At 51.8% G+C, this 25,485-nt stretch overlaps 1 protein-coding gene across 1 annotated transcript in view; it reads right to left on the reverse strand.

Annotated features, from left to right (window-relative positions):
• SHB (SH2 domain containing adaptor protein B) overlaps window positions 1-25,485 on the reverse strand; it is a 125,945-nt gene that overhangs the window by 53,976 nt on the left and 46,484 nt on the right. The window contains exon 2 of the mRNA XM_006187784.3: window positions 25,050-25,170. Coding sequence (XP_006187846.3) covers window positions 25,050-25,170 — 121 coding nt within the window. The remainder of the gene's footprint in view (window positions 1-25,049; window positions 25,171-25,485) is intronic.

Below are 25,485 nucleotides of genomic sequence, written 5' to 3' on the forward strand. Positions count from 1 at the left end.
CTGGAAGGAAAGCAAAGGGCGGCATCAAGAGGAAGAGACCTGCCCATCAAGTACTTATTTAAGCACATTCTAGATCTGTAGAGGGGTGGCCAACATATGCTGTTAGTCCCAGGTTAGCTGGACCTAAGCAAGTTATTATAAACTGGCATTGGGTGCAGGGTGCCAGCCTCCCAGGGCAGAGCCAGGGCCCCTTTCCAGGCATGACCCTTCCCTCTACTTGTACCTAATAGCACCCCTTGCCACGTGCCAGATTTGCAGCCAAATTGGTCAGACCCCAGCCATACCCATCTGGTGGTGGCGGCAGCCCTGGGGCTGGTCACTGGGTCCCTGCCTCATGCTGAGGGGGGTTGCTGGCATCATGCCCTGTGCCCAGCACAGCTGTCCAGTCGGAAGTGACTTGCTGAGATCTGGCAAGCTCTCTACCCCAGCCTTTCTTGCTTTGGAACTGCTTCAAGAGAGGAATTAATCCCCCTGGGGACTGGTAGACAACCTCAGCCTTCTGTACAGTGATGAGGAGGCTGCCGGCTTGAGACCACCAGCCTGGCCCTCCGCTCACCGGCTGTGTGACCCTGGTCAGCTGCCTGATCCCCCGGGGCTAAGATTCCTCGCAGGTGAGGCGGGAGGGGGTGAAGCAGATGGTCTTGGAGGTCTTTCTGGCTGCAGAGTCCCTCAGTCTGATTCTATGAAAAGTGGATGTTCGCACAGACTTCTTCTTCCAGTGCTGTGGCACCAGCACACGAAGGAAGAGGGGACACACACAGGAGCAGCCATCCTACAGTGTGTGGGGTTCCCAATCTCGCACCCTAACCACCTTCCAGCAAACTCCTCCAAAACTCAACCCCAATATTCAATGAGAACCTCTACTGAGAAGCTCTACTCCAGCACAAAGTTGTGCTTTCCTGCCTGTGATTGATTTAATGTGTCAACTTGAGCGGGTCACAGGGTGTACAGATACTTGGTCAAACATTATTCTGGGTATTTCTGTGAAGGTATTTTGGAATGAGACTACCGTTTAAATCCGTGGACTGAGTAAAGCAGACTGCTGTCCCTAATGTGGTGGCCCTTGCCCAACAGTTGAAGGCCTGAATAGAACAATAAAAGCTGACCCTCCCCTAATAAAGAGAGAATTCTTCCTGCCTGACAGCATTTGTACTGGGACATCAATTTTTTTTCCCCCTGCCTTCAGGCTTGAACTGAAACATTGGCTCTTCCTGGGTCTTGAGCCTGGTGGCTTTTGGACTAGAAATAATCCATTAGCTCTCCTGGTTCTCAGGCCTTAAAGCTTGGACTGAAACTAAACCACAGGCTCTACCTGATCTCCAGTTTGCTGACTTTCCCTGCAGATCTTGGGACCTGCTGGTCTCCATAATCACAAGAGCCAGTTCCTTACAATAAATCTCTCTTATTGGTTCTTTTTCTCTGGAGAACCTTCACTTATTCATGCCTCTATGACAAGCCCTTCCCCACATGCCTACCACGTGCTCCCAGGATGGGCTGCTTGTCTGTCCCACTCCTCAAACAGTTCCTGCAAAGACTGCGCAACAACACAGAAGCTGGGACTATAAGCAAACCTCTTTATCACAATGCAGAGGGGACCTGCCAATTTTCTTGAACCTGAAGAACTAGGGACACAGCCAAGCATCAGCTCCCTAAGAAGGACCTGCAATTCCACCTTTAGGAGACCTCACAACAGCAAAGCCACTGCAAGACTGGGGATCTTGCAGAGGATCCCTCCTTGGCCCAGAAGTGACCACCTGCTAAGGGCCAACACAAACTTGACAAAAAAGACCAACAGCAAGACTCCCTCATTCCATATTAGCACTTTCTGGTCCACAAAGTCCTTTGTGTTACTTGGTTCTTATAACCATCCGATGGTAAACAGATCTTGGTGAGCAAAGCCAGCATGCCCATTTAGTGGGGCAAACAGGAAACCCAGTATTGAAGGGACCTGGCAAAGTCAGAATGACAAATCTGCACGGGTCCTACTCCACTGGTCTTTCCAACTTTACCTTTACATCTTGGTGCCACAGGACAAAAAAAAACCCAATTATTTTTGCCTTTTTTGAAAGAGGAGTGGGGAAGGGGAAGGTGTGTGTGAGGTGCTACACACAAGAATTAGGAACCTGAAAGCTACCACTGTTCAGAATAGCCTTCAAGTGGCTCTTTCCTGCCAACAGCTATCACAGATTACGCCATCCCTATGACCATCTCAAGAATTTTTGGACGGAAGCATCTGGATAATGAATGCTTTTATGCTGGCAAACACAAGAACAATTCCTCTCAGGGCCCTAAAAAGGTGCCCTGAAGAGACTCTGTCTGTGTGAAAGGCGCCATCAATGCTTGGAACCCGAGAGCAGAGGTACCGTGAGATGTGGGGAGATGGCCTTCTCACCACTGGTGGCCTTTTCCAACCGGCTCCCCTCTAGGAGCCCCAAAACCCTAAGTCTCAGTTTCTGTTCAGATTGGGAGCCCATGTACTGAACCCCCACGGTGTGCAAGGAGTGGTGCAGCAGCTCAAAGATCAATCTGACACTGTCACCAGCACTTCCCTTCAAAAAGCTAGGATGGTGCTTAACCATCCCCCCCACCGCCACCCGCACACCCTCAGTGTTGGTGGTGAGTGTTCCTCAGCCCAGGGACCCTGAGGTGCTACCACGTTCTACTCACTTGCACACTCGGCCCCCACCCCCGCTCTAGCTTCTGAGGGCCAAGTTCAAGTCCAACCCATCTTGACACAGCCCCCTCTCTGTGATTCCTAGCACAGAACGTGGCTCCACAGATGCTCTGTAAATAGTGGTTGAAAGAACAATGTAAACAGTCCCTTGCAAATTTAGAATTTAGCACAGAAAAAAAAAATAAATATTTTTAAAACATCTGTCTACCTTAGGAAGAGAATTGAATTCATAGACTGGTGAAGAGGGTATAAACTGGAAATGGCCTTTTCAGAGATAAAATTGGTGAATCCAACTAAAATTAAATAGCCTATGGCTTGAAGTTCCACTTCTGGAAATCAATTCTACAGAAATATCCAGACCCACAAGCAGAAATAAACGTACACGGACCTTTACTGCAGAATGTGAGAACAGAAAACTCGAAACAAGTTAGAAGTCTACAAATAGGGGAGTGACTGAATACACTGTGTTCCAGCCATATTAGAGAGTCATTTGAAAAGACTAATGACCTTGGACAAGATCTCTGATGCAGAACGATGTTTAGTAGGAGAGCATTTATGTAGGAAGTAATGTTGGTAGTATGTATAGAGATGCGTATTTCTGTAAGCCAATGGGAAAAGGGCGAAATGAATACACAACAAATTATTAATGACGATTCTTGTCTCTGAAGAGAGAGTTCACTTTTCATTTTCTATGTGCCTGTACTTCGAATTTCCCTACCCAGAGCACTTTTTTTAAAATCTATTTCTTATTTAATGTATTTAATGTTTTTTAAAGGAAGCGTCACGTGCAGATGTGGCACATGCAACTATCCTCTTCATTATCATCATTGTTCATGACAGCACTTGTTCAGTGTCTACTGTGAACCAGGCGCTGTGCCAGCGACTTGGTATGAATCCCAGGACAGATGAGGAAACCGAGGCAGCGACAGGAAGAGTAGGTAAGTGCGGCCGTGCAGCAGATGTGCCACATCTGCTGTCCTCAGAGCCAGTGCGCCCTGTCCTCCCCGCTCCCTGCTTGCTCTCGGGAAGCACTACGGCGATGGAATTCCCCCCTCGTCTTCTGCTCAACGTTCCCGTGGAACAGGCTTCAGATCAACAGCTTCTGCTTCTGTGACTGTTTTGAAACAATTTCATGTCATGTTTACATATTTCAAGTTTAGGAAATAGAGTTTGGAGGAGATGATGTTTTGTTTTTTAACTCTAAGATGTACATTTTGATTATAACACAGTCCCCCAAACATGCCCTGGTCATTCATGGAGGCACTAATTATTTAAAGACACATTAAAGAACTGCAGTTACAGAACTTGGCACCACAAACCACCAAAGTTTTCCCAAAACACAGCTACGAGGACAGGCCTGATCACGACTCGGGACCCATGGTTTCACTGCAAAGGACCCCCACTCTCCCTGGGGCTTGTTATCCTTTTTTGTAAGTGACGAGTCAAGGCAATTCCCATCAATCAACATTGATCAGCAGGCTGCGAACCAAAAACCAACCTAAGATGGGTGATAACAAAGAGGTTATCCTTTTGAGGGGCAGGTGCTCAGGGAAGCAGGTCTAGACCTCAACACCCAGTTAAGGTGGCCCCCTGCCAAGGGCATCAGAAGGGATTACAAACAGCTTGACAAGTTCTTATTCGTAGCACTGAGACAGGATTCCAGCTCCAACACAAGAAGGGTGCTTCAGGAAATGAACTGAGAGTCCTGATCCTGAAAATCCACACAGCGAGAAAGGGTGAGGGAGGAGGTCTGGATACCACAACCTGCCTCACCGGTTCATTCTTTCACTCACTCGCCTACTGAACACCCGTGTTGCTGGTTTATGGGGAAATGCTGATCAGTCAAGCCTGGTCCCTGCCCTAGAGAAGCTCACAGCCTAAAACACAGTCTTCTCTGGGGCTGGGTAGTTACTTGCATCGTCTGCTTAAGTACCAGCAGGCTGAGAGCTCACGGTTTAGTGGTGAGGCAGTGGGGAGCCATGGAAGGCTTCTGAGAAGGCCAAGGGATGAGCAGGGCCCCGGGTCTGCCCCACCTCACCTTATCACGTGCTGGGGGCTGGGCTGGCCAGGTCCCTGGGAGCCTCAAGACTGCATTCTCACTGCTGCCTTGCCACTGCATGCAGGGTGGCATAAATGAGCTAAACGATGACAACACACTGTATCAACCACAGGTCCTGTTGCAGGTGTTATCTGTGGGATGCCCATAAGCCAGAATCAAATGCTACAAGTGCCAGAGATGGAACTAGGGTCTGGAGGGCATCAGAGTATGTATGTGTGTGCACTTACATTTATAAACACACATACATACACATACATGTACATACACGCACAGGGTCACATGCTCACGTGCTAGACCCTTTAGCAGCCTATTGCTCCAGCCCCTCAGAGCCCCCATACCACCCGGGTCAGTAGGTTTTCTCTGCAGAGTTGTGGTGGGGGTGGGGCATAGGGATCAAAAGCACTTCTTATCAGGTGTGTCTATGTGAGTGTCTCAGCCAGGAGCCAGGGGCACCTGGAGTAAGTGACAGGTGAAGAGACTTTTATAAAATGACAAGCAGCAGCCCATGTGACAAGAGACACTCGAGGTTTGCTGAAGACTCCTCTTTTTCCTGGAACGAGATGAGTCTTAGCACTTGCCTTTGGATTAAGTCTTGAGACCCAGTGAATGAGAACTGGGAGGGAGGGTGGGGCGGGAAAGAAAGCCTATTTGAGTGTGTATTAAACTAGAAGAAAAAAGAAATCACAGGAAGAAAAATGAACAAATCTAAAAATAAGGCAGCTCCAACATTATTGCTAGATAGAAAATATAACCCCTGCTAGGCAGAGAAGCCAAAATGGTATGAAAGAGAAAATATAAAGTTCCCACCTAAAAATAACTGGAGTACTAACACAGACTCACCGTTGAGAAATATGCAATTTCTGAAATGAGCCCGAGACTGCAGTCTCACTTGGTAGGGAGGGGTTGCCACAGTCTGGAATTTAAGGTTCTCTTCCAACTATGAAGCTGGCAATAGAGAACAGAGATCGATTCAAGAGCATTCCTAGCCGTTTGCTAGAAGACCTGCAGAAAACTCAGACAAGCAGAGACCTGGGGTGCAATGGGTAGAACTTGGGTTGGGGGTCAAGAGCCTGGCTGAGCTCACTGCCAGCAGACCCTAGGCTCCTTGCAGCTTCCTAGTCTGTCAAGTGACTAAATGTTAGGCGGCAGACTGACCTTGGTTGTTCATTTATTTACTAAATAACCTCTTTTCATACCGTTCCTTTGTTTTTACGTTCTACATTTATATATGGTTGTAGCAACCCAGTAGCACAGCAGAGTAAATAGTGTCCACAGAATCTGGTTTTGACTCTCAAATCCAGGCCACTTCCGAGCTGTGTGACCCTGGCAAATCCTCCAACCTCTCTGGGCCTCTAGCCCAAATGACGTCACTCGACCCAATGAGCAGCAAGTGCAGGGTGCTGGGCGTTAAAACAGTATTGTCTTCTGCCCCACCCCGCACTCCAGCATGTTTCAAACCTTGACTGTCTTGGAATAAAGGCAAATACAGTTCAAACAATGAACCTCCTACCTCCCCTAATAATGCAGTGCTTCAGTCCCAGGTACCAAACATGCTGGCAACTCTAATAGACTCGTGTGCACATCTTGGAACCAGACTTGGAAGTCTCAGGTTCAAGACCTGGCTCTGCCATTAACCAGCTCCCACCCTTTGGGGATTGACTTGCCCCAGTAGAGCCTAGGTATCCTGTTTCGGAGTGGGGAGAATACTACTATTAGCCCCATGGGGCTGTTAAAAAATAATATCAGACAAAGGATACAAAAAAAGCCTTGTAAACCATAAAACTCCATGCAGATGTTACAGATTAGCATGGCACATACATACATGTGCACAGATAGACACACAGCCTTATTTCTCGCTGACATCTGGTATAGATGACTCGCCATTCCATCAGTTTATGTCCACAAGGGGAAGACTTCCCATTTCATTTTTTTTTGTAATATCAGTCATGTACTGAGCCTTTCACAGATGCTGAACAAACAGAATTAACTCCTATATCACTATTCAATATTTTCCATATTTATCCCCAAAAGGAAGAATCCTACACTGTGTGACAAGGTTCTGAAAAGGCACGATCTGATTTCAGGGTTTAGAAACATGACTTTTTTTTGCATGGCACCTACCCCTGAACAATTTGGAAATACTCTGGGAAAAGGAGCGCTTTATGTTATATACAAAGCCCCCAATAACTGGAACCAAAGCTTTCCTCCGAGCGTTTCATTAAGTATATCATCTGCTCGCGTTTGGCACTTTTCCACTAGCTGGGAACCTACAAAAACTGATGTGGTATGACAGCCGAATTGGTGCTGCCAGACAAGCTTCCTCACTGGCTCGGAAACGGGGGTGGGGGTGGCGAGAGGGGAAGGAATGGGGGAGGGGTGGCAGCTGTCACATTACAGCTGCCGCCACGCAGACATGAATGCACTTCAGATTTCACTCACGTCCCCCCGACAGAGGCACCGACCACAGGCCACATGACCGCCAGGGCTCCATGCTCATCCCCGTCCTGGTGAGACAAAGAGGCTGTGCCTCACCAGAGACATCCTGTCCTCCCTAGGTACTTCGCAACCACTCTTCAGGACAAGCTCTCCTCTGGTGTTTAAACCTGTTGGCCTCTGGGCCCCAGACCCCAACCACCTGCCCACCACTGACTCAGAGAAGGCTCTTCTGTTCTGTGTCTTCCTGACAACTGAGTGGGGCTGGCTACCGCAAACTTCGGCAGTCCTTGGCAGCCGGTCTGGAAAAATGTTCCCCTGCTGGTGGTGATCACAGTGTGCTCCAAGCCTGGGGGAGAGAACAGGGCCTCAGGGGTCCCACTGAGGAGTCTTCTGTCCCCAAAGTCCATGAAAATCTCATTCACCCTTGGAGGAAGCCTCCCAATGCCTGGCTTGCTTTCCTCACTGAGGAGGTCAAGGATACTAACAGTGAGGGTAACACTGTAGAGGGCAGGGAAGGGGGAGTAGAGAGAAGAGAGGTGCTCAAAATTTTCTTGCCTGCTCCATAGAGAAGGATGCTGTCGTAGGACCCTCGACTTCACTCCCTACATCTGCCAGGATGTCAGGAATGGCTCAAGACTAATTGTTCTAAGAGCCAAATCATCATCTTAGGCAGATGTCTTTCAACATCCAATTGGCTGACATCCAACAATTCTACACAATAGGTCAAATCATTCTGTTTCCTGGGGGTTTAATTCGCAACTAATTTCGCTTACAGGGTTCACTAGGAAGCTCCCGCTGTTTAAAATGAGATGTGCTGGGGTGCTTTATGGAGATTTTTCTAAGTAGTGAACAACCTGGAATGGCTGTTTTGGAAAATGCCTGAGCTGGAGTGACTGCAGCCATTCTGTGTCCCCACAGTCAGCCACGGTCTGCAGGTGGGAGCAGATGCAGGGTGGGCCACCTGTCCACAAGCATCTCTATTTTTAGGAATATCTGAAGCCCAATTCTGCCCTCATGCCCTAAAAGAGCTCCCCAGGTTCTCACCTGCATGACAGTCTTCAAGCTCAGCTGGGGCTCCCAGGGAAACCTGCTCAGGAGGGAGAATGGCCTTGCAGCCTGGTCAGCCCTGGATGGAGGGTTCCTAATCCAGGTCCCATGACCTGGGCCCGTGCAGGAGCTGTGATTATGTGCATAGGTGCTCACATGGCAGAAGCCTGCTTGCAGGACTTAAATAGTGCAACAGTTCTTTTAAAATATTTGTCAGCTAACACTTAGGTGAGAGTCTAAAACCCTCATTTCTACAACACTGGCTGGATCCCCAACCCCTGAATGCTGGACATGTTCCGAGTCACAAAGTCAGCACATTCACTGTGTGCCAGACCCTGGGCCAAGGTCACTGCCTGCTCCCCACTCCATGCACCCTGCCACCACCAGCAATGACCTCTCCTTTCAGCTCCCAAAGCCCTTTGAGACCAGGCTTAGATCTCACCTCCTTCAAGCGCTGCCCCTGACCACCCCGGGGAGGCATCTTGCCCCTCTGCCACCTGCTCTAGCACTGATTATCTGTCCCTTTCATATGTCAGTTACTCATGCAAGGCCTCAAGACATTTCTTCCAGTGCTGGTGTTAACTGCCATGTGACTCTGTGTCCTCAGCTTCTTATCCTGGACTGATTTTCCAACTTGACTTCAGTTTTAGAGCAGAGGCTCAAAGGGATTAATCTGTGTGTCCCATGTGGCCCAGTGCCCACCTGATACCAGCAGGGAGATCTCAATGAGGTTGAGATGATGCAGAGGAAAGATGAGCTGATGGTTGGGAAGTGAGTGAGGGGCAGGGTACAGTTCAATATCTCCCAACAGTCCTTGGGGGTAAAGCCCAAACTCCTTCCAGATGTTCGGCAAGCCCTCTGTGAACTGGCCACCAAACTCCCTGTGGCCCTCATCTCTGTACGTGCCCTCCACAAGCCTCAAAGCTGCAGCCACACCAGCTACCTGGGGAGGCTTTCTTCTCTGGGTGTTGCACAGGCTGTCTCTACCCCTCCTCCACACAGCGCCACCTTTGTGCTTCCTCAGGACCCAGATGAGCACCTGTGAGAACACTGGTGGGTCCCCTCCTCCCGGCCTGCTCATCTGTCGAGACTTGAGTCAAGCTTTAACTCTTGGGAAGCCTTTCCTGCGTCCTCCTCCCTTGGAACCCAAGTGACTGTGCCATCTTGGTGAGGACTGCATCCCCCCCAACCCCGAAGTAAAGTCCAAGATACTCTGGTGCCTGACCTGGGTCCATGGCTACTACCAGGATCTTGTTTATGTCAGTGTCCTCAGTGCCTGGCACGGGGGTCACAAAATGGCCACTAAACGGACAAAACGTTCCTGAAGTCCTGCCAGCCCACCCTTCCCCCAGCCATCTCTTTGTGGCTGACCTGAGAGGCTAAGGAGATGGTGTGTGACACCAGCCTCCTCCTGCCCCTCTAAGGCCCACTACCCCCTGGCCCACACCCGGAGTCCTGTGCCTTTCACGTGGCAGAGAGAGGGAGGCTGAGGCTCTGCTCCTTTACCCCACAGCTGATGGTCATTCTGTCCAGAGTGGACTAGAGCTTCTCCCTGTGTGACAAGGGCAAGTGAGAGAAGGGACAACAGGGCTGTGGGGGCCTGAGGTCACACAGGAGCCCCCTGAGGGGCAGAGGGCCCTGACATGGGGGTGCAGACAATGGGAGTCATGTTTCCTCCTGGCTTCTGGTACCCACCAAGTACAACAAAGCCAGCAGAGACAGGAGGCAGGCAAGCCATGTGACAGACACTTGCCTTAGAGCTCCTTTCCCTTGTAAAGGACACCTCGCTCACCTACCTTCTTGTAAAGGGAAACACGATGGGGATATAGAGTGTTCCTGTTGCTCCGAGATCTCAGAGTTATGACTCCAAGGCACCGGTGACCAGTAGCCTGCAGCTTGGAGGGAGGGGGGAACACTAGGGCCAGGGTCAGCCAAGGCCTGCACTTTCCGACCACAAACGGCTCCATAAACTGTAAGCTCTCCCAAACCGCAGACACCCCAGAGACGTGCCACATCTCCCCCAGAGTGAGCGAACTGTCTCTGCATCGCCTGTTTTCACACTCAGGAGAACACGTGCTCCCACAGTCTCAAAATCATTATTTGTGTGTGAGTGCTCATTTTTCAGGGATAAACAGGAGATCCAATGGTCTGATTATTACATTTGCAGCCATCAAACCAACTTCAAAGGCAAGTCTCAGACGTGTGCAGAGGAAAGGCCTGTTTTTATTCCATTTTCAACAAGCTATTCCCGTGCTGGGCTCTGGGGAATGACTCAGGCCCTGATCAGGCTGCTGAGGAGAGACTCACCCAGGAACCAAAAGTAAGAACAAGAGGGAGGGATAAGAATCATTATGTGAGTCCTGGGGGAGCAAAGAGCTTGGGGAAAACTCCTGGGAGGAGGAGCTTAAGGTGAGAAGTGACACAGGAGAGCAGGGAGGTGTTGGAGGTGTTGCCTGGAGCTGGGGTCCCCTGAGCAGGGTGCAGGGGGAGGTGTGGCTTGAGGAAGGCCTGGAAAGTCTGCACTTGGGTTTGTGGGGCTCAGTGAAGTTCTCCGGGCAACGGAATAACACCATCCGGCCACGTCTGGGAAAATCATCTGGTGACAGCGAGAAGGAGGGATCTGGGAAGGCTGAACAGGGAGGCTGGCTGGTGGCCACTGACCTGGTCCTCTCTCTGAGAGCTGCCTTTGTGCTGCGGGGTCACGGGGTACCAGGAGTGCAAATGCTGCTCCTCTTTACTGGGATCAGGCACATGCAAAATGACAGTCCTTTAAAATACATATTTTTTAAGTCTTTTTTTAAGTAGGCCTGGTGAAATTCGCTCCATTTGGAAGCAGGCTTCTCTGGAAGGATATCCCCCAGGGACGCTAGTGTGGCTTCAGTTTGTAAACAGGTTTCCAGAGTGCTGAGTGGAAGCTGCCGACACCAAGTGAGACACATCGTGCGGAGGTCTGATCATGACTGGTGACAGTCAAACAAAGGCACGGAAGACTGCAGCCCAGCCCAGCCCAGCCCGGCAGGCAGCGTCCGGGAGGGCTTCTGTGTTTGGGAGGCCATGTCCCTGGGCCCAGTGGGATCTGTGCACTTCTAGCATGTCTTATGGCTGCCACTGCCTCCACCAGAGGAGATTAGGACTCAAATCACCTCAGGATCAGGTTGAAGTCTTGACTTTAGTGACAGGGAGACTGGGGTAGGGAGGGTATAGCTCAGTGGCAGAGTGAGTGCTTAGCATGCACGAGGTCCTGGGTTCAATCTCCAGTACCTCCATATAAACAAACAAACCTAATTACCCCACCACCAAACAAATAAATTAATTATTTTTTAAAAAAAGAGATGAGGACACGGAAACGAAGTCCATAGGGGGCAGCGCCTTGTTCACACTCAAACCAGGAGTCAATGGAGCCAGGATGATCTCTGGGGTCCTTCAGCTCACAATTCCTCCCTGAACTACAGCACAGCCTCCACGCTAGCCCTGTGATATCTGGCAGTTCAAAGATATACAAGATTCTTGCAGCGAAATCACAGCTCTGTAAAGCTAACAAGATGAGCTTGCATGGCTGGGCCCTCATGCAGCCAGGCACCCCGCACTGCCCACCCCCAGAGCAGGGGTTTCTGCTCTTCTCTGCAGACCCTGTTGCTTTGGACTTGTATGGTGTAATTCAAGGAGACACCGGAATGGATGTCCATGCCCCTGCAGGGGGGCAGAAAGAGAATGAGCCAAGAAGCCAGGGAGAGCAATGCTGCTGGCAGGCCAGACCATAGCATCAGAACTGATGGAGAACCCAGGCTAAAGCAGGGCCTATGTAACCATGGGACCATCTGTCCCAGAGTCATGGAGCAGGCCATTAAAATGCAGATTTCTGGGCCCCAGTGAGAGCTATAAGGAGTGGGGCCTAGGAACCTGCACTTGCAGTATGGCACACACACCTCACTTAGCTTTCCCATGTGACTACGGCACAAACTGACATTGGAAGGCCCTGAACTCATGTCTTCAGGGCAGCTTGCTCCTCAACCCAACCCAGGGTGGTGGGCAGGGTGCTGGCCTGACACTCCTCATGTTTTAGAGACCGTCTTTTGGCTGCTCAGAGAGCACGGCAGGGGCAGAGAGCCTGGGCGGGTGTCCCACTGTGCCTACACATCTCCTGCACTGCATTGCATGCTCCTGGCCTGGCAGACCTGCTCTGAGGCCAGGCAGGCTTATTCTGTCTGCAACATGTGGCTCATTTGTACAGTCAATCTGGGGACTCTAGCATGATTCCAGAGTCTCTGGGGGCCGCCCTCATCACAGCCCTATAAAGTGCAAGGTGCTCTGGACAAGAATGAGAGCCTCAGAGCACATCAAGGGCTGAGGGAACACCCAGAATGAACCACAGAAACCCCTGTGTGTGCGTGGAAGCCTGGCTTATAATCAGCTACTGGGGCTCTAGTCCTGGTTTCCTGTGTGATTTCAGGAAAGTGCCCTAACCTCTCTGAGCCTTCATCTCCCCACCTACATAATGAGGATAATACCACATGCCCTCTCAACCTCTCCAGGGTGTTCTTAGAATCAAAGGAACATGGATGTGCCCAACATAAACACAAGGGCTATAGTTATGTAGTCTTCTGCCAGTCTTCTTTTCTTTAAGCATCAGGAAAAGGTGTGTTCTCTTCTTCCAGTGTTAGAGATCACGTCACTGCAGAGGTTAAGTGGGCATTCTCTTTCAGCAGCAGGCAAGAAACCACTTGCATGGCTTCTGCCTGGCTGGCCCCTTTCTCCAGGAGAAGAAGCCAAGAGTCCTTGGTAGGTGACTCTGAATGGGCCTTTCATAATTTTGAAATCTCAAGTGTGTGTGTGCTGTTTATGTCAGTACTCATAAAGGGAGACGGAACCACCCTTGTCAGGAGAGGAGATAATCGTCCAGCCCGTCTCCCTGGCAGAGGCACTGTCATGTAATTAAGGATGATAATTATAGCTCTGTGTCTAGTGTCAAACCCGGGGCTCTTTCCAGACACAACTGCGCCTCTCCTCACCCTGTGTGCAGAAAACACACAGGCTCTCTGTGGGTGGGGAGGGCCTGCACGGCCCTGTCCCTTAGCCTCCGGTGGCTTCTGTGGACCCAGCCCTTTGGACGGTTTGACCTGGAAGTCTCATCCAGGAGAGCTGGGTCCTCTGCAGTTCCACCTTGCTGCAGAATGAGACCAGGTGCTGGGGGACATTGGGGTGACAGGCAGCCCCTGACCTCAGAGGGAACCAAGGTTCCCCTGGAGGACAGGCACTTGCCGGTACAGAGGGCTATCTCCCCCAGCGTCTGCCAACGAGCCTGAATGGTGACTCAAGCACTCAGCAGTTCACCCACACTTCCCCGCTGAGGCCTCTGTAGATAAGATGTCCCCTTCCCTTCCAGCTCGTGAGCTCTGGAAGGCATGAGCGCTGTGACCCCTCCCTGCAGGACCTAGCTCAGAGCGGAGGCTCTGGTGAATGGAAGAAAGGGGCAGGGACAGGGACTGATGTGATACAGCAAGTGAGCACTGGACCTGGAGTCCTGAGACCTGAGCACACGCCCAGGCCCTGCTGCTGGGTGACCCTGTGCAGGCTGCCTTCATTCCCCAGTTTGCAGTTTCTCTATCTTAATAAAATAACAAGGCTGCCCTCCAAGGTCATTCCAAGGATGAAATGAGATGTCTAAGAAAGCACTTTATAATTAGTAAAAGGAGAAGTAAATATAAACTGTTATGACAATCACCCCACACATATAACTGATAGCCAAGGTCCTGGAAGAAATTAGAGAAAGGCCAACTCATCTGACAATATTAATTAGAAATATCCACAGATCTACAGATTCCCTGAAACCAAGACAAGTTTTCCTCATAGACTCTTAAGTCCCAGAAAAGGAAGAGACATTGCTCCTTGCAGACAGGACCCTAGAGGGAGAGCAACAGACTGACCTAGATGGGGCTCCAGGAGAGGAAGGCAGGGGGAGGGCCTGTTTCATTCTCCCTGGTGACTGGGCAAAGGTGAAAACTCCCAAGAGTGCCAGCCACTGCAAAGTGCAGGGGATGCAGGAAGGAGTGGGTCATTTACAGGTAAGGAACTCCCTAGAGACAAGGGGACACTGGCTGCAGGAGGCCTTGGGTCACTTCCCCAACCACACTGTGGAGACTGGAAGGAGCCCTGGGCTAGGACGTCACCTCTCCAGCACTCACTGGGCTGCGCCACCCTACCCCCAGGCCTTCTGTTTCTTCACCTATAAAACAAGGGGGCGAGCAGATAGTCCCCTAGTCTAGCATGGCTCTAAAATCCTCACTCAACCAAAGATGATTGGTTTTAGCATCCGAGTTTAAGCTTTTCAAACAGAACCACATACAGTTCAGGTCAAAGACAGCTAAAGACAGATGGCGGATCTGAGATGAAGCACTGGCTCCAAGACTCAGCACCAAGTCCTCTGCAGGCTGGGAGGCCTGAGGGTTTCATGGAACCAGAGGCAATTCCTTGGTCTCAGCCCCAGAGATTCCATCCTTCTCCTGTGAACACTGAGGACTGAGGCAGGGCGTGGGGCTGGGGCCCTACAGGCAGCCCAGAGCTTTTCATTAGCACGGGGAGCCTTGGGAATTTACAACAAATCATCATCCAGATAAAAATTAGTTTCAAGTCTTGGGGGCAAACAGGCTGAGTACATTAATAACAAATAAACCCTTCTTCCTAATTTCTTGGTGTAAATTATGAAAATAATGAAAACATCACCTAGTTTCCTCTGAGGCTCAACTCAACAAGTCTGCTTTGCATGGAAGCCTGGGCCCAGCTGGGGGTGGGGGTGGGGGTCGGGGAAGGATGGGGCAGAGGTAGGCAAGCCAACAGCCTAAGTGTGCCTGCCCTGGGTGGGTGTCTTTTCACAATTCTGACAAAAACGCAGGGCCTCCTTGGGGTCTGTCGGGGCCAGTCCTGCAGCAACTCCTTCCAGGCCTGCCCTTGGAGCATGGGGCTGGCCCACGCCCCTTGATGCCTCTGCTCCCACCGCCCTTCCCAGGCCAGGCACCAAGTGGAGAAGTCTGTTCTCACGCATGCCCCCAACCCAGGCAGACCAGTCCACATCCTCCCTCTTAGCCCCCAGGTACTCACTTCTGTGCCCACACCTGACATCCTCAAGCCCTGATGCAGTTAGTTACATGGCACATGCTACCTCCCACTGGAATCGCCTTCCAGGGGGCAGGCCCAGGTGGGCTCCAAGCTCCCAGCACAGCAGGGGCACAACAGATGCTGGACAAAGCCCCCTCCGCAGCTTCACCTTGAAGGGTGAGGCTGTCCCTCCTCTGCCTTACTGGCTCTTGACACCACCCCGCCCTCCAACCACCCTGCCCTGTTTCCCCCAGCGGCAGCTGGGCCCAACATTAACTCCTTCTTAGCAAAGATCCTCTGCAGAAGCAGGGAATGGGAATAAAGCCCTAGAAGAGGCCAAGGAAGGTGAGGTTGAGGTGAGGCAGGCACTGTCACCCACTGGATGTTCTTCAGGTCTGCCAGGCTGTGGGCGGGGCCCCTCCCCACTTCAGGCTTCTGCTTTTTTGTCACTGGGGAAGGCAGGAGCTGGCCCTGAACCATCCATCCCGTCTGACCCCATGGCTGCCCATCTCTGTCTTCACCATCCTCAGATCCATGGCTTTCCCCCGGCCTGAGGTCCTCCCCCTACCCCACTGCCACCTGACCCACCCCTGCCTGGCCTCTGGAACACAGCTCCCAGGATGCCAGAAACCCTCCTTGTGGCCGCTGGCACTTGCTCCAGCCTCTGCTCCTGCTTTCTCACCAGTAAAATGGAAACAACCCCATGTACTGCCTCCCTGGGCCTTAAGGGGACTGAGGAGAGAGCTCTGAAGGGCAAGGGTCCTGACTGGATGCAGACTGGTCAGTTCTAAGTTAAAACTGTGGGAGTTTAGGGAAAGAAGCTGGTTGGTGGCTTTGAAGGAAGCTGGCAGGCCAGGCTGGGGTTAGAAGGCAAGGGAGAGCTTGAACAAAGGCAGAGTTGGAGCCCACTGAAGAAGAGATGGACGGAAGCAGACTCTCTCCCCACCCTGCACTGTGCCAGGCCTGCTGGCTGGGGAGGTTGTGGGTCGGGCCAGAGGAGTGCCAGCTTCGGCAGGCGGGACGCTGGTGCTGAAGAGAAGCCTGAGGAAGGCTGGTCAGTGAGGGAGACGAGGGCCCAGACACTCGGGCACCCAGCTAGAGGGGGAGCCAGAGACACCAGGGGCCAAGAAGGGCAATGCAGACTTGAAAGGACCCCCAATCTGGAGGGCTCTGTGGTTGGGGCTCAGGAACATGAGTGTATGTGCCTGTTGCCGCATGGAGACACCAGACCTGGCGATGGAAGTGAACTTACACAGATGCAGGCAGCGGGCTGAGCCCAGGATCAGAGAGAGGGACATGGAGACCCCTGGCCAGGACCGAGGGCTGAGCCAGCTGGGGACTCGACACCCAGCTTGGAACCTGAAAGCCTATAACCCTGGGGGAAGAGTTTACCGATCATTCCAAAACACTCCACCTGGGGACATTCTTCACTGGAAATTTCCAGGCCAGTATCGCAAACACTGGGCACTGACAGTCTGAGGGCAAGAGTTCCAAGCCCTGTGGTCCCTGCCCTCCAGGGGCCACCAACCCAAAAGGTAAATCACAAGGCAGTGTGGCAAGTGATGTATCAGCGTGATTGCACAAAGAGTGACTGCAGAGCTAGACCAGGGAGGACCCACAGTGAAGCCTGGGCCCCAGGAGGCGACCCTTCTCCAGTGCGTCAATTTTTAGGTCACCAAGTACGATTAGAAGCCTGTATTCTGGAAGGGAGAGAAAGTGGCATTTTATTTATTTATGCTCACATTGCCAGTTTCAGAAAAGGACTGAAAAGGAGGCAGAGCACTCCTTGGACACCACGCCAGGTGAAAGAGCTGAAAGGCAGGACGACCGAGGAGAGGGAGGGGGAGGAGGAGGAGGAGGAGGAGGAGGAGGACTGGGCTTCAGGCACCTGTCAAGTTACCCCATGGATGGAAAGGCCACATTAAAAAAAAAAGCAAACCCATTGTTACTCAGCATCCCTCCCTTGCACAGCCAGGCACTGATCCCACAGGGAGAGGGGGGCCTGAAATTGGACTCGGTTCCAGTTAGCTTCCAAGACTCAGCTTTCTCATCTGCAAAATGGAAATAATGACACTGCTTCCTCTCAGAGCCTTAGGGATATTCTGGCATAATCTGTAAAAGATGTCCTTTAAATACAGCCCTCTGTCATCATTATAAATTTCCAGAAAGCCAGCCTGAGCCCTAGTTAGAGGAGGGCACTAATTAATTAGTCAAATAATAGGGTGTGGGGCAAATCACCAAATCTCCCTCTTCAGGGCTTCTGGAGGGGCAGAAACTGCGGCAGGCAGTCTTCCTGCTCACCCTTGCAAACCAGCTCCTCCCCAGTGCCACCCCCCAGGGTGGCCCCAATGCCACTAGAGCCCAGGAGCCCTCCTCTGAACACATGAATGCAATGATGCCAAGTCTGAACCCACTGAATCCTCCCCCAAGAACCTTCCTTCCTCTTCTCAGATAGGACAGTCCCCATCGTAACTGACACTCATCCTCCCACTCACCAGGATCCCAGCTCCTCCCTCCCTCCTACCCACTGCACCCCAAGGCTTGCAAGCTCTTCCGCCCCACCCACCCACTCCTGGCTGCAGCACCCTACAGTACCCTGGCTCCGGTCTCACGCCCCTGGCCTAGATGACTATTGTAGCCACAGAACCACAGAACCAGTCTCCCCGCCTCCTGCTTGTTTGCTCTAATACATCCTCTGCACCCAAGCGGTGCGACTTCCTAAACAACTTCCTAACCGGCTCAGGACAGGTCGTGCTTCCCCACAGCCTCCATGCTCTGCTCACACACAAGGCTCTGGTGGGTAGGCAGAGGATGCCTGCAGCTTTGCTGCTGACAGACTTGAGTCTACTTCTGGACAGGCATTTCCATCAGTTTCTGTGCCTTCAGATCTTTTAATGTCTCTCTCGGATTCTGAAGGGCAAGGGGTAAATGGGGAAGTGAGCTCCTCTATTTCATATTCCTATTCCTTCATTTCTACCTTTGGGAGGATGCCCTTTTCTCTCACAGCTGCCAGGAAAGAGAAGGAGCTAGGGGCCGCAGTCCTGGGCATCTGGGCCCTCACTGCCAAGTGCTCAGCAGGATATCCCAGTCAGCATCCTGGGCCCTCATACCTACGAGGCTGGTGCCAGCACACAGGATGGTGCTTGCTGCTCTGGGAAAATCCATGACAACCCCAGAGTCTGCGCTCCTGCACCAAAGCCAAAAAGAGAGAAGAATGTAGCTGCAGTCGCTGGGCCAGAGCTGTGCCCCTCAAACTCTGAAGACAGAAATGAGGCCATACTATGTCCTGAAGGTGGCCAGGGCTCTGGGGACAAGTCTCCACTCTGCTCTTGACTTTTGAGAAAGCCCTTGAGCTGTAGTGATCAGAGGCTGTGGAGTGTCTGGGATACAGACCTCCCCACACCAGAGTTCCCAGAAATTAGTTTATGGGAATCACAGTTACATAACACTCCTCTTTGATTCTGCACCCAGAGTGAAAGCTTCACAAGAACGGGGACTCTGCTTTGTTCACTGCTCAGCCCCGAATGATGCCAGCACACGGTGGAGATCAGATCCATCCAATGAATCGCAAACACCCATCCACTGAACGAACATATTGCACTTTGTTCCCTGATTCAGGTCCTATGACTCTAGGCAGGCGTGTCTTGCAAAATGGGAAAAGTTGTTTACAGCAAATAATTGTTTACTGTTCACTTCCTTTTTGTTCATTCATTTTCCATATAGACTTGTATTCCTGGGCTCATTCATTCAATTGGTGAATATGTACTCAGCCAGAGGAGACATGAGGACAGTAAGACCCAGTCCCCTCCTTCAAGGAGCTCTCAGCCAGGAGGGAGCAGGGAGAAGAGGCACAAGTGGACCTCGCCAGGCAGTGCCCCAGCGTAGGGACAGAACTGGTCTCCAAGATGGAGCAAAGCTCCAAGGGTCTCCTGCCCGACTCCAACCCAACTCCCACCCAACTCCCACCCAGAGGCCAAGCCAGCTCTTTCCCTACATCCCTACCCATTTAGCAATTGCTTAAACTCAAACTTTTCAGATCTGGCACTCTTCAGAGGTAGACAGGATGTCTCTGGGCTCCTGAGGGGGCCTCAGCATGTCTGTCTGTCAGCCCTGGGTCCCTGGAATTAATAATAGCCTCAAACATTCAAAAATTATTTACTGAGCTCTTACTTCATCTCCCCCAGGCGACAAGGGGTCCCCATGTGACAGAGGCCAGGGTCTGGCCCATAGCAGGGGTACCGTCTATGACTGTCAGCTTTCTGTGGCCTGTCCTAATCCTGCTGCAACTTTCCTGAAAAGCTGAACAAGCTCAGTGTCAAGGGTCAAAAGGGTGTGTGGGGTGAGAAAGCGACTACCAGTGTGGGCCCATTGGTCACCATGGAAACCTTGGCTTCCTGCTCCCCTCCTAGGCAGCTCCCATCCCTGCCTGGCCTCCCTGAGCCCGGAGCTCAGCAGGTGAGCACCAACGGGCTGGGCGTGTGAGCTGTACTGTTTCTCAAGAACAGGAAAGTCATCAGGTGACTAATACAAAATCTATTTACACTTGATTATCTGCTTCCTGTCCGGTAGGTAAGTCATTCTGGTAAATGATAGACCAGCCAGGGAACTCAGCACAGTCCACGACCAAGCCTTCTGTCTGTCAGGCAGGCGGTGCAAGGGCAGGTTTCAAACATTTCAAAACAAAGCCCAGGAGCCCTGTGTTAAAAGTCAGAAGACTTGCTCTGCGGCTTGCTGCTGTGTGACTCTGGTCAGTTCATGCCCTTCTCTGGGCTTCAAGCAGAAGCGTGCCTACTAGCACATGGAGTTAAAAGGGACAGAAGGCAAATTGTGAGCAAGGCAAACAAACGGCCATGCCAGGGCAGCAGGGCTCTGTGTAATGGCTTTCTTTTAATTTCCTCTTATTATGCTATAAAGTTGATTTAATAATAAAAACATGCTAAGGACTTTTTAATGTATAATTGCTTACATATTAAAAATTATATGAAAATGTTTTCAATTAATGCTTCTGTGATTCATCCTGTGAGATGACACTTTGAACAATTTTATACAGGACTGTGCCGGGTGTAGGGGCAGGAGTCACACCTGAAAAGGAAGCCAAAGTAACTGTAAAATTCCCAGTTACTTCTGCAGATCCTCTGGGAGTCCTGGACGGACGCGAGAGTTTTAGCTGCAGGTGAGGGCTCCAGAGGGCACTGCTTTTCCTGGTTTTGCTGCTTATTTATTAACCTGAGACTCAGTATTCTCACCTGTAAAATGGGGGGGGGGGGTTGATCATAATACCTAGACCTCACAGGCTCCTTGGAGGATTAAATGAGCTAATCATGGAGCAGAGCCTGGCATACAGGAAAGCCCTCTGAAAAAAACTAACCACCACTGTCCCTGTCATCAATACCAGTCCCTGTCACCAACACCACTGCGGCACCTCTGAGAATTCCTGGGGCTGAAGGCCTGGGGAGGAAAGATCCCAGGTGAGAAATATTCTGTGCCTTTAGGCTAACTAGGGCCTCATGATCTGATCAGTCTTTATAAGCTCTTGCCCCATGTGCTTTTCCTGTCGGGATCCTATCAGAAGCCTCATCTCCCGCCACTCCTCTCCAGCAGAGAGTTCCCACGCCTCCGTAACTTTGCTCAAGCTCTTTTCTCTGCTGGTTGCCAGCTCTCATCCCCACCCATCCTACCTCCCACCCAACTCAGATGGCCCAGACTGGAAGCTGCTGTCTCTTCTCTGAACTCCTGGGGATTCACCAGCTCACCTCTGCATACCAACCAGCCCCTCTACCCGTGTTCCATGCCTGTCTCCCTGCTTCATGGATATTCCTGGAGGCAAGGGAGGTATCTGCCCAGGTTCCATGGTCCAGACTCCAACACAGCAGGGCTTGGCAAGGGCCCCAGCGGAGACTGGCCAGAGGATTTAACAGCACAGAAAACCATGTGAAGGACCAAACAGGCCCTCTGCACCCCCAACAGCAACAATGTCACACACATGTGCAAAGCTTGTTCTTCTACCCAAGCCTCACGTCAGTGTTACGTGCTCTATTTACAATGAGGACACTGTGGCCTCCAAGAGGCTACACATCCTGACCCACCCAGGCACCCAAGTTAGCCTGACTTGGAGCCCAGCAGCCTTCCCACCGCATCAGCAGGTCTCTGTGCATCTGGACCCCTCAAGCCCCAGGATCAAGACTCAGGGAAGAATTAAACAATGGGCTGCAAAGCAGGGCTTTAGGGAGAGGCTAATTCTATTGGCTCAATGGGTGGTTTGGCATGGGGGCACCAATTACACAGACACTGGGGCAGGAAGGAAACCCAGAAGTGGTATGATTCTTCCTCTTCCATTTACACGTGGAAAAGGCCAAGACCAGAATCTGACCTCAAGGGATAAGCCAAGGATGATGAAAAGGGGAACTGGGACTGAATAGTTGGCACGAGTCATGCTGGCACTGAGAAAGGAAGCTGCCAGTGCTAACCAGATCCTCTCCTACTCAGAGCTGGTCTCAGGTGCTCCCTTCACGGGGCTGGTGCTGGGTGTCTAATGATGGGGTGATGGGGCAGGACACAGTGAATCATGACATCCTGGAGCTCAGAGTTGACACAGACCGGAAAGGTCGCTTGAGCCAACCATGCATCTGAGACTTAACTACCTTCATCTCCCAATGCTGGTTGTTTTGCCTCTGCTTGGATGCCTCCAGGGATGGGCAACTCACTGCCTCACAAGACAGCTTCACATTTAATTGGTGGGCTAAAAAAAGTTCTCAAAAGAATCACGACTTTTTTGAGTCTCAGTGTCCCTACTTATAAAAAGGAAAGCTGGACTGGGTCACTAGCTTTCTAACCGGGTTCCATAGAGCCCTAGGGTGTTATGGAGATATTGCCAGAGCCGCTGCTGGGGTGAGAAAGGTGATGAGGGCACAACGTAAGGCCCAGGCAGACATGGGTTCTGAGGTTCCATGGAGAGCTGAGCCTCCATTTTGGAGCCAGAGCCTAATTCCTCTGGGTGACACAAAGAGGAGCCCGGGAGAGAGATTAAGTTGAGGCAGACAGAGGGGAGGGGGTCAGAGGAGCCCCTGAGAAAACAAGCATGCTTCTCCACGCCCTCCATACAGCCAGTGGGCTGGGCCGAGTTCTCTGTTCACAAAAGCACACCTCCCACCAGCTCCCCATCACCTGCTACATGGCGCCAAGGACACAGAGAACAAAACCTCATCAGTTAATCACGGGCCGTGTTGCCCATGCTGGGGAGCCTGAAAATCAAGCTGCAGTGAGTGCACCGGGGCTGGACAGGCCCTGAAAGAAGTCCTGCACGGCGGTTAAAAGAAGGCCTTGGCAGACAGCCCCCCAAATGACTACCTGGCTATGTTGCCTTGGACTAGTTACTTAATCTTTCTGTGCCTCAGTTTCTTTATTGGTAAAATGGGCACCTACACTTCAAAGAGCGATGGTGAGGATCCAATGTCACACCAAGTGCCGTAAACAAGTACGAGAGAAACTAGCAGTGGCCTCCACGCTGCTGCTGTTATTACCGACCCATCATTCCATAAACAGGTGAAAACAGAGGCACAGAACGTGCTGCCAGAGTCAGATAGCCAGCTTGCAGCCAAAAGCAGCTGGAAATACTATTGACTGCCCACTCTAAGGCTGTGCTTCTCAAGGGGAACTGAGGCCCAGGGGTCACTTTGGTGGCAAGTGGCCATCCTGGATCTGCTTGGCTCAAGCCTGGGCTCCTTCCAAACCAGCACAAGAGAGGCCACGCTCTTCCCAGCAACATTACTCTCCGTACCAAAGATGCCTGCCCAGTTACTAGAAGCTAAGTGCACACATACAATAAATATGACAGCAGCAAAAAACATCACCCTAAGAGATTGAATATAACTTGTTCCGTGCCACCTCCTACTCCGCTGCTGACCCCAGCACCGCCTCCTTATCCTGCTCTCCCCCCCCCCCCCCCCCCCCGGGAGCTTCAAGGCAGCTCAGTGAGCTATTTCCTGGAACATTTATGCCGTGCTGGCTCACCCCAGCCCCCATCCCTGCCATCAGTCCTGTGGTGACGGTGACGTTACACACAAAGAATTCCAAGTCAAAGAGAGCTGCCGCAAGGTCATCACAACCAGAAAACGTCCTGTTTAATCACCTATTTCCTTAAAAAACAAAAAAGGTAAAAAAAGAAAAAGGGTAAATTTAGGCATAGTCTCCAAGGTAGGAAGAAAGCACAGAGCAGCTATAGAAGAAAGCTTTTTCAGAGAGAGAAAGCCTGAGATCTTAACAGATTTCTGGTGAACTCCAACTGCCCTGCCTTGGACCTGGCACCCCTGGGTGTGCCTCATTAAAAAGCCAAAGTCCCATAGGACAATTCCACCCAGCTAACCATCTCCTCACTGCCGAGATTCACGGCAGCACCCAGGAGGAGCCTGGCTCCACTCCAAAGAGGCCAGGCAGTGGTGGACACTCCCCAGAGCCTGGGCTCCCAGCAGGTGTCCCAGCCCCACCTCCTTCAGCTCCTTGCCTCCGTGTTCTATAGATGCAGGTCTGAGCCTCTCACTTCTACTTGTCCTCAGTCTCCCTCACCTGTGAAATGAGATAACACCTCCTTTGCAGGGACACGGTAAGGCTTAATGAGGGGGTATGTCAAAGGGCCTAGTACAGAGCCTGGGACCTGGCAGGGGCTCCAGATTCAATGGCTTCTGCCATTTTCTCATGTCCCAGAGACCCCAGCATTAAACATAACATTACACTTCCTTCAGCAAGATACCCCAAAGACTGCCTGCTGAGCACAGGCCATGCTTGCCAGTCTGTCTCCAACTTGCTGTGTGTCCTCGGGCAAGTCCCCCTCCCTCCTAGCCTCAGTTTCCCCATCTGTAAGATGAGGCTGTTGGGTTTTGATGACCTCAAAGATCCTTTGCTGTGCTGACTTATGAATATGTCAGAGTCCCAGAATCACTCCTGGACCTACCACCCCCTTAAACCTGGGCTGAGGCCCGCTGAGTGCAAGACTGGCGGGAGCTACAGGGAGGGCAAGGCCCCAAGGGCTGAGCTGGGCCAGGGCTGCTTCATGGAGCCTGGTGCAGGTCCTGGGACGTGGGTGGAGGTGAGGTGATGTGACAGCGGGAACGAGCGTTACTGAAGGCCTCAGGTGAAGATTCTGCCAGCAGACCTGCTTCCCTGAGTTGCTGGAAGAGAGCAGGCTGCCCCACCCTTAGGTCCCTGGCCCCAAACACACACTCAGCAGTTGGCCTCTTGCCCACCAGAGGCTGCTTTACCAGGAGAGACTAGGAAAATGGGAGAGGGCACAAGACGTGGCCCTCCAGAAGTCCGGCTGAAGTCCCTATGGGTCAACTGCTTCCTGCCTCAGCCCTTCACCAAGTGGCCAGGTGTTCTGGAGGCCTCAAAATTGGGGGCCACCCATCCACACTCTGCAGCACGTTGTGCCCTGACTCATGCCCCTGCCTTCTGTGGGGTCAGGGGGGCCCAACCCACACAGCTGCTCCTCTGTGTCCCTATCTTGGTTATTAACTGCACTTGGTACCCTGGTATCTGGACTGTCAGTGTGCCCTGTTAGAGTCTTCCTGAGGTCGGTGAAACATGAACAGATATACTGTGGTGAAGATTCAACAGAGCGCTGCCTCCTTACCACCACTTTGAAAGCACAAACCTTCCCCTGTAGAAGCTGGCAGGGGATGGTGTGAAGGGGCAACCCCTCTACCCAGCTGCTGAGTTGTAAGTCTCTGTGCCACGGGCTCCGCTTACCTGTCATGATCCTCTGGGCCTCGTAGGGCTCCATGTAGCCGGCACTCTCCCCCTTTCCTGCTTTGCTTTTGAGATCATTCTTGGCATCAAAGGGATCTGAGTAGTCATCAGCGATGGTCACCTGCGGGGAAGAAGATGGCAGGGGTGAGTCCACCTGTGGCTTTCTACTTCACTTCTGTTCACAGCCAGGCTTGGCTCCAACAAATATAAACTGAGCCTGCGCCAGACAGGCCAGGAGTCAGGGGCAGAAGCAGGAACCAGAGATGGTGCCCACCCTCAGGGAGCTCTGATTCTCACAGGGGTAACAAAGGGACCCAGGCTGGCAGTGCTCCCTCTCGAGGGAGAGGCCCGAGTCTGGGCGTGTGGGGTGGCCACTCCTGGCACAGTGAAGTGAGAACAGAAGGGCATCCCAGTGGACAAGCACAGAGGCAAGAAC

The sequence above is a fragment of the Camelus ferus genome, chromosome 4 (assembly GCF_009834535.1).
Source record: "Camelus ferus isolate YT-003-E chromosome 4, BCGSAC_Cfer_1.0, whole genome shotgun sequence".
NCBI lineage: Eukaryota > Metazoa > Chordata > Mammalia > Artiodactyla > Camelidae > Camelus > Camelus ferus.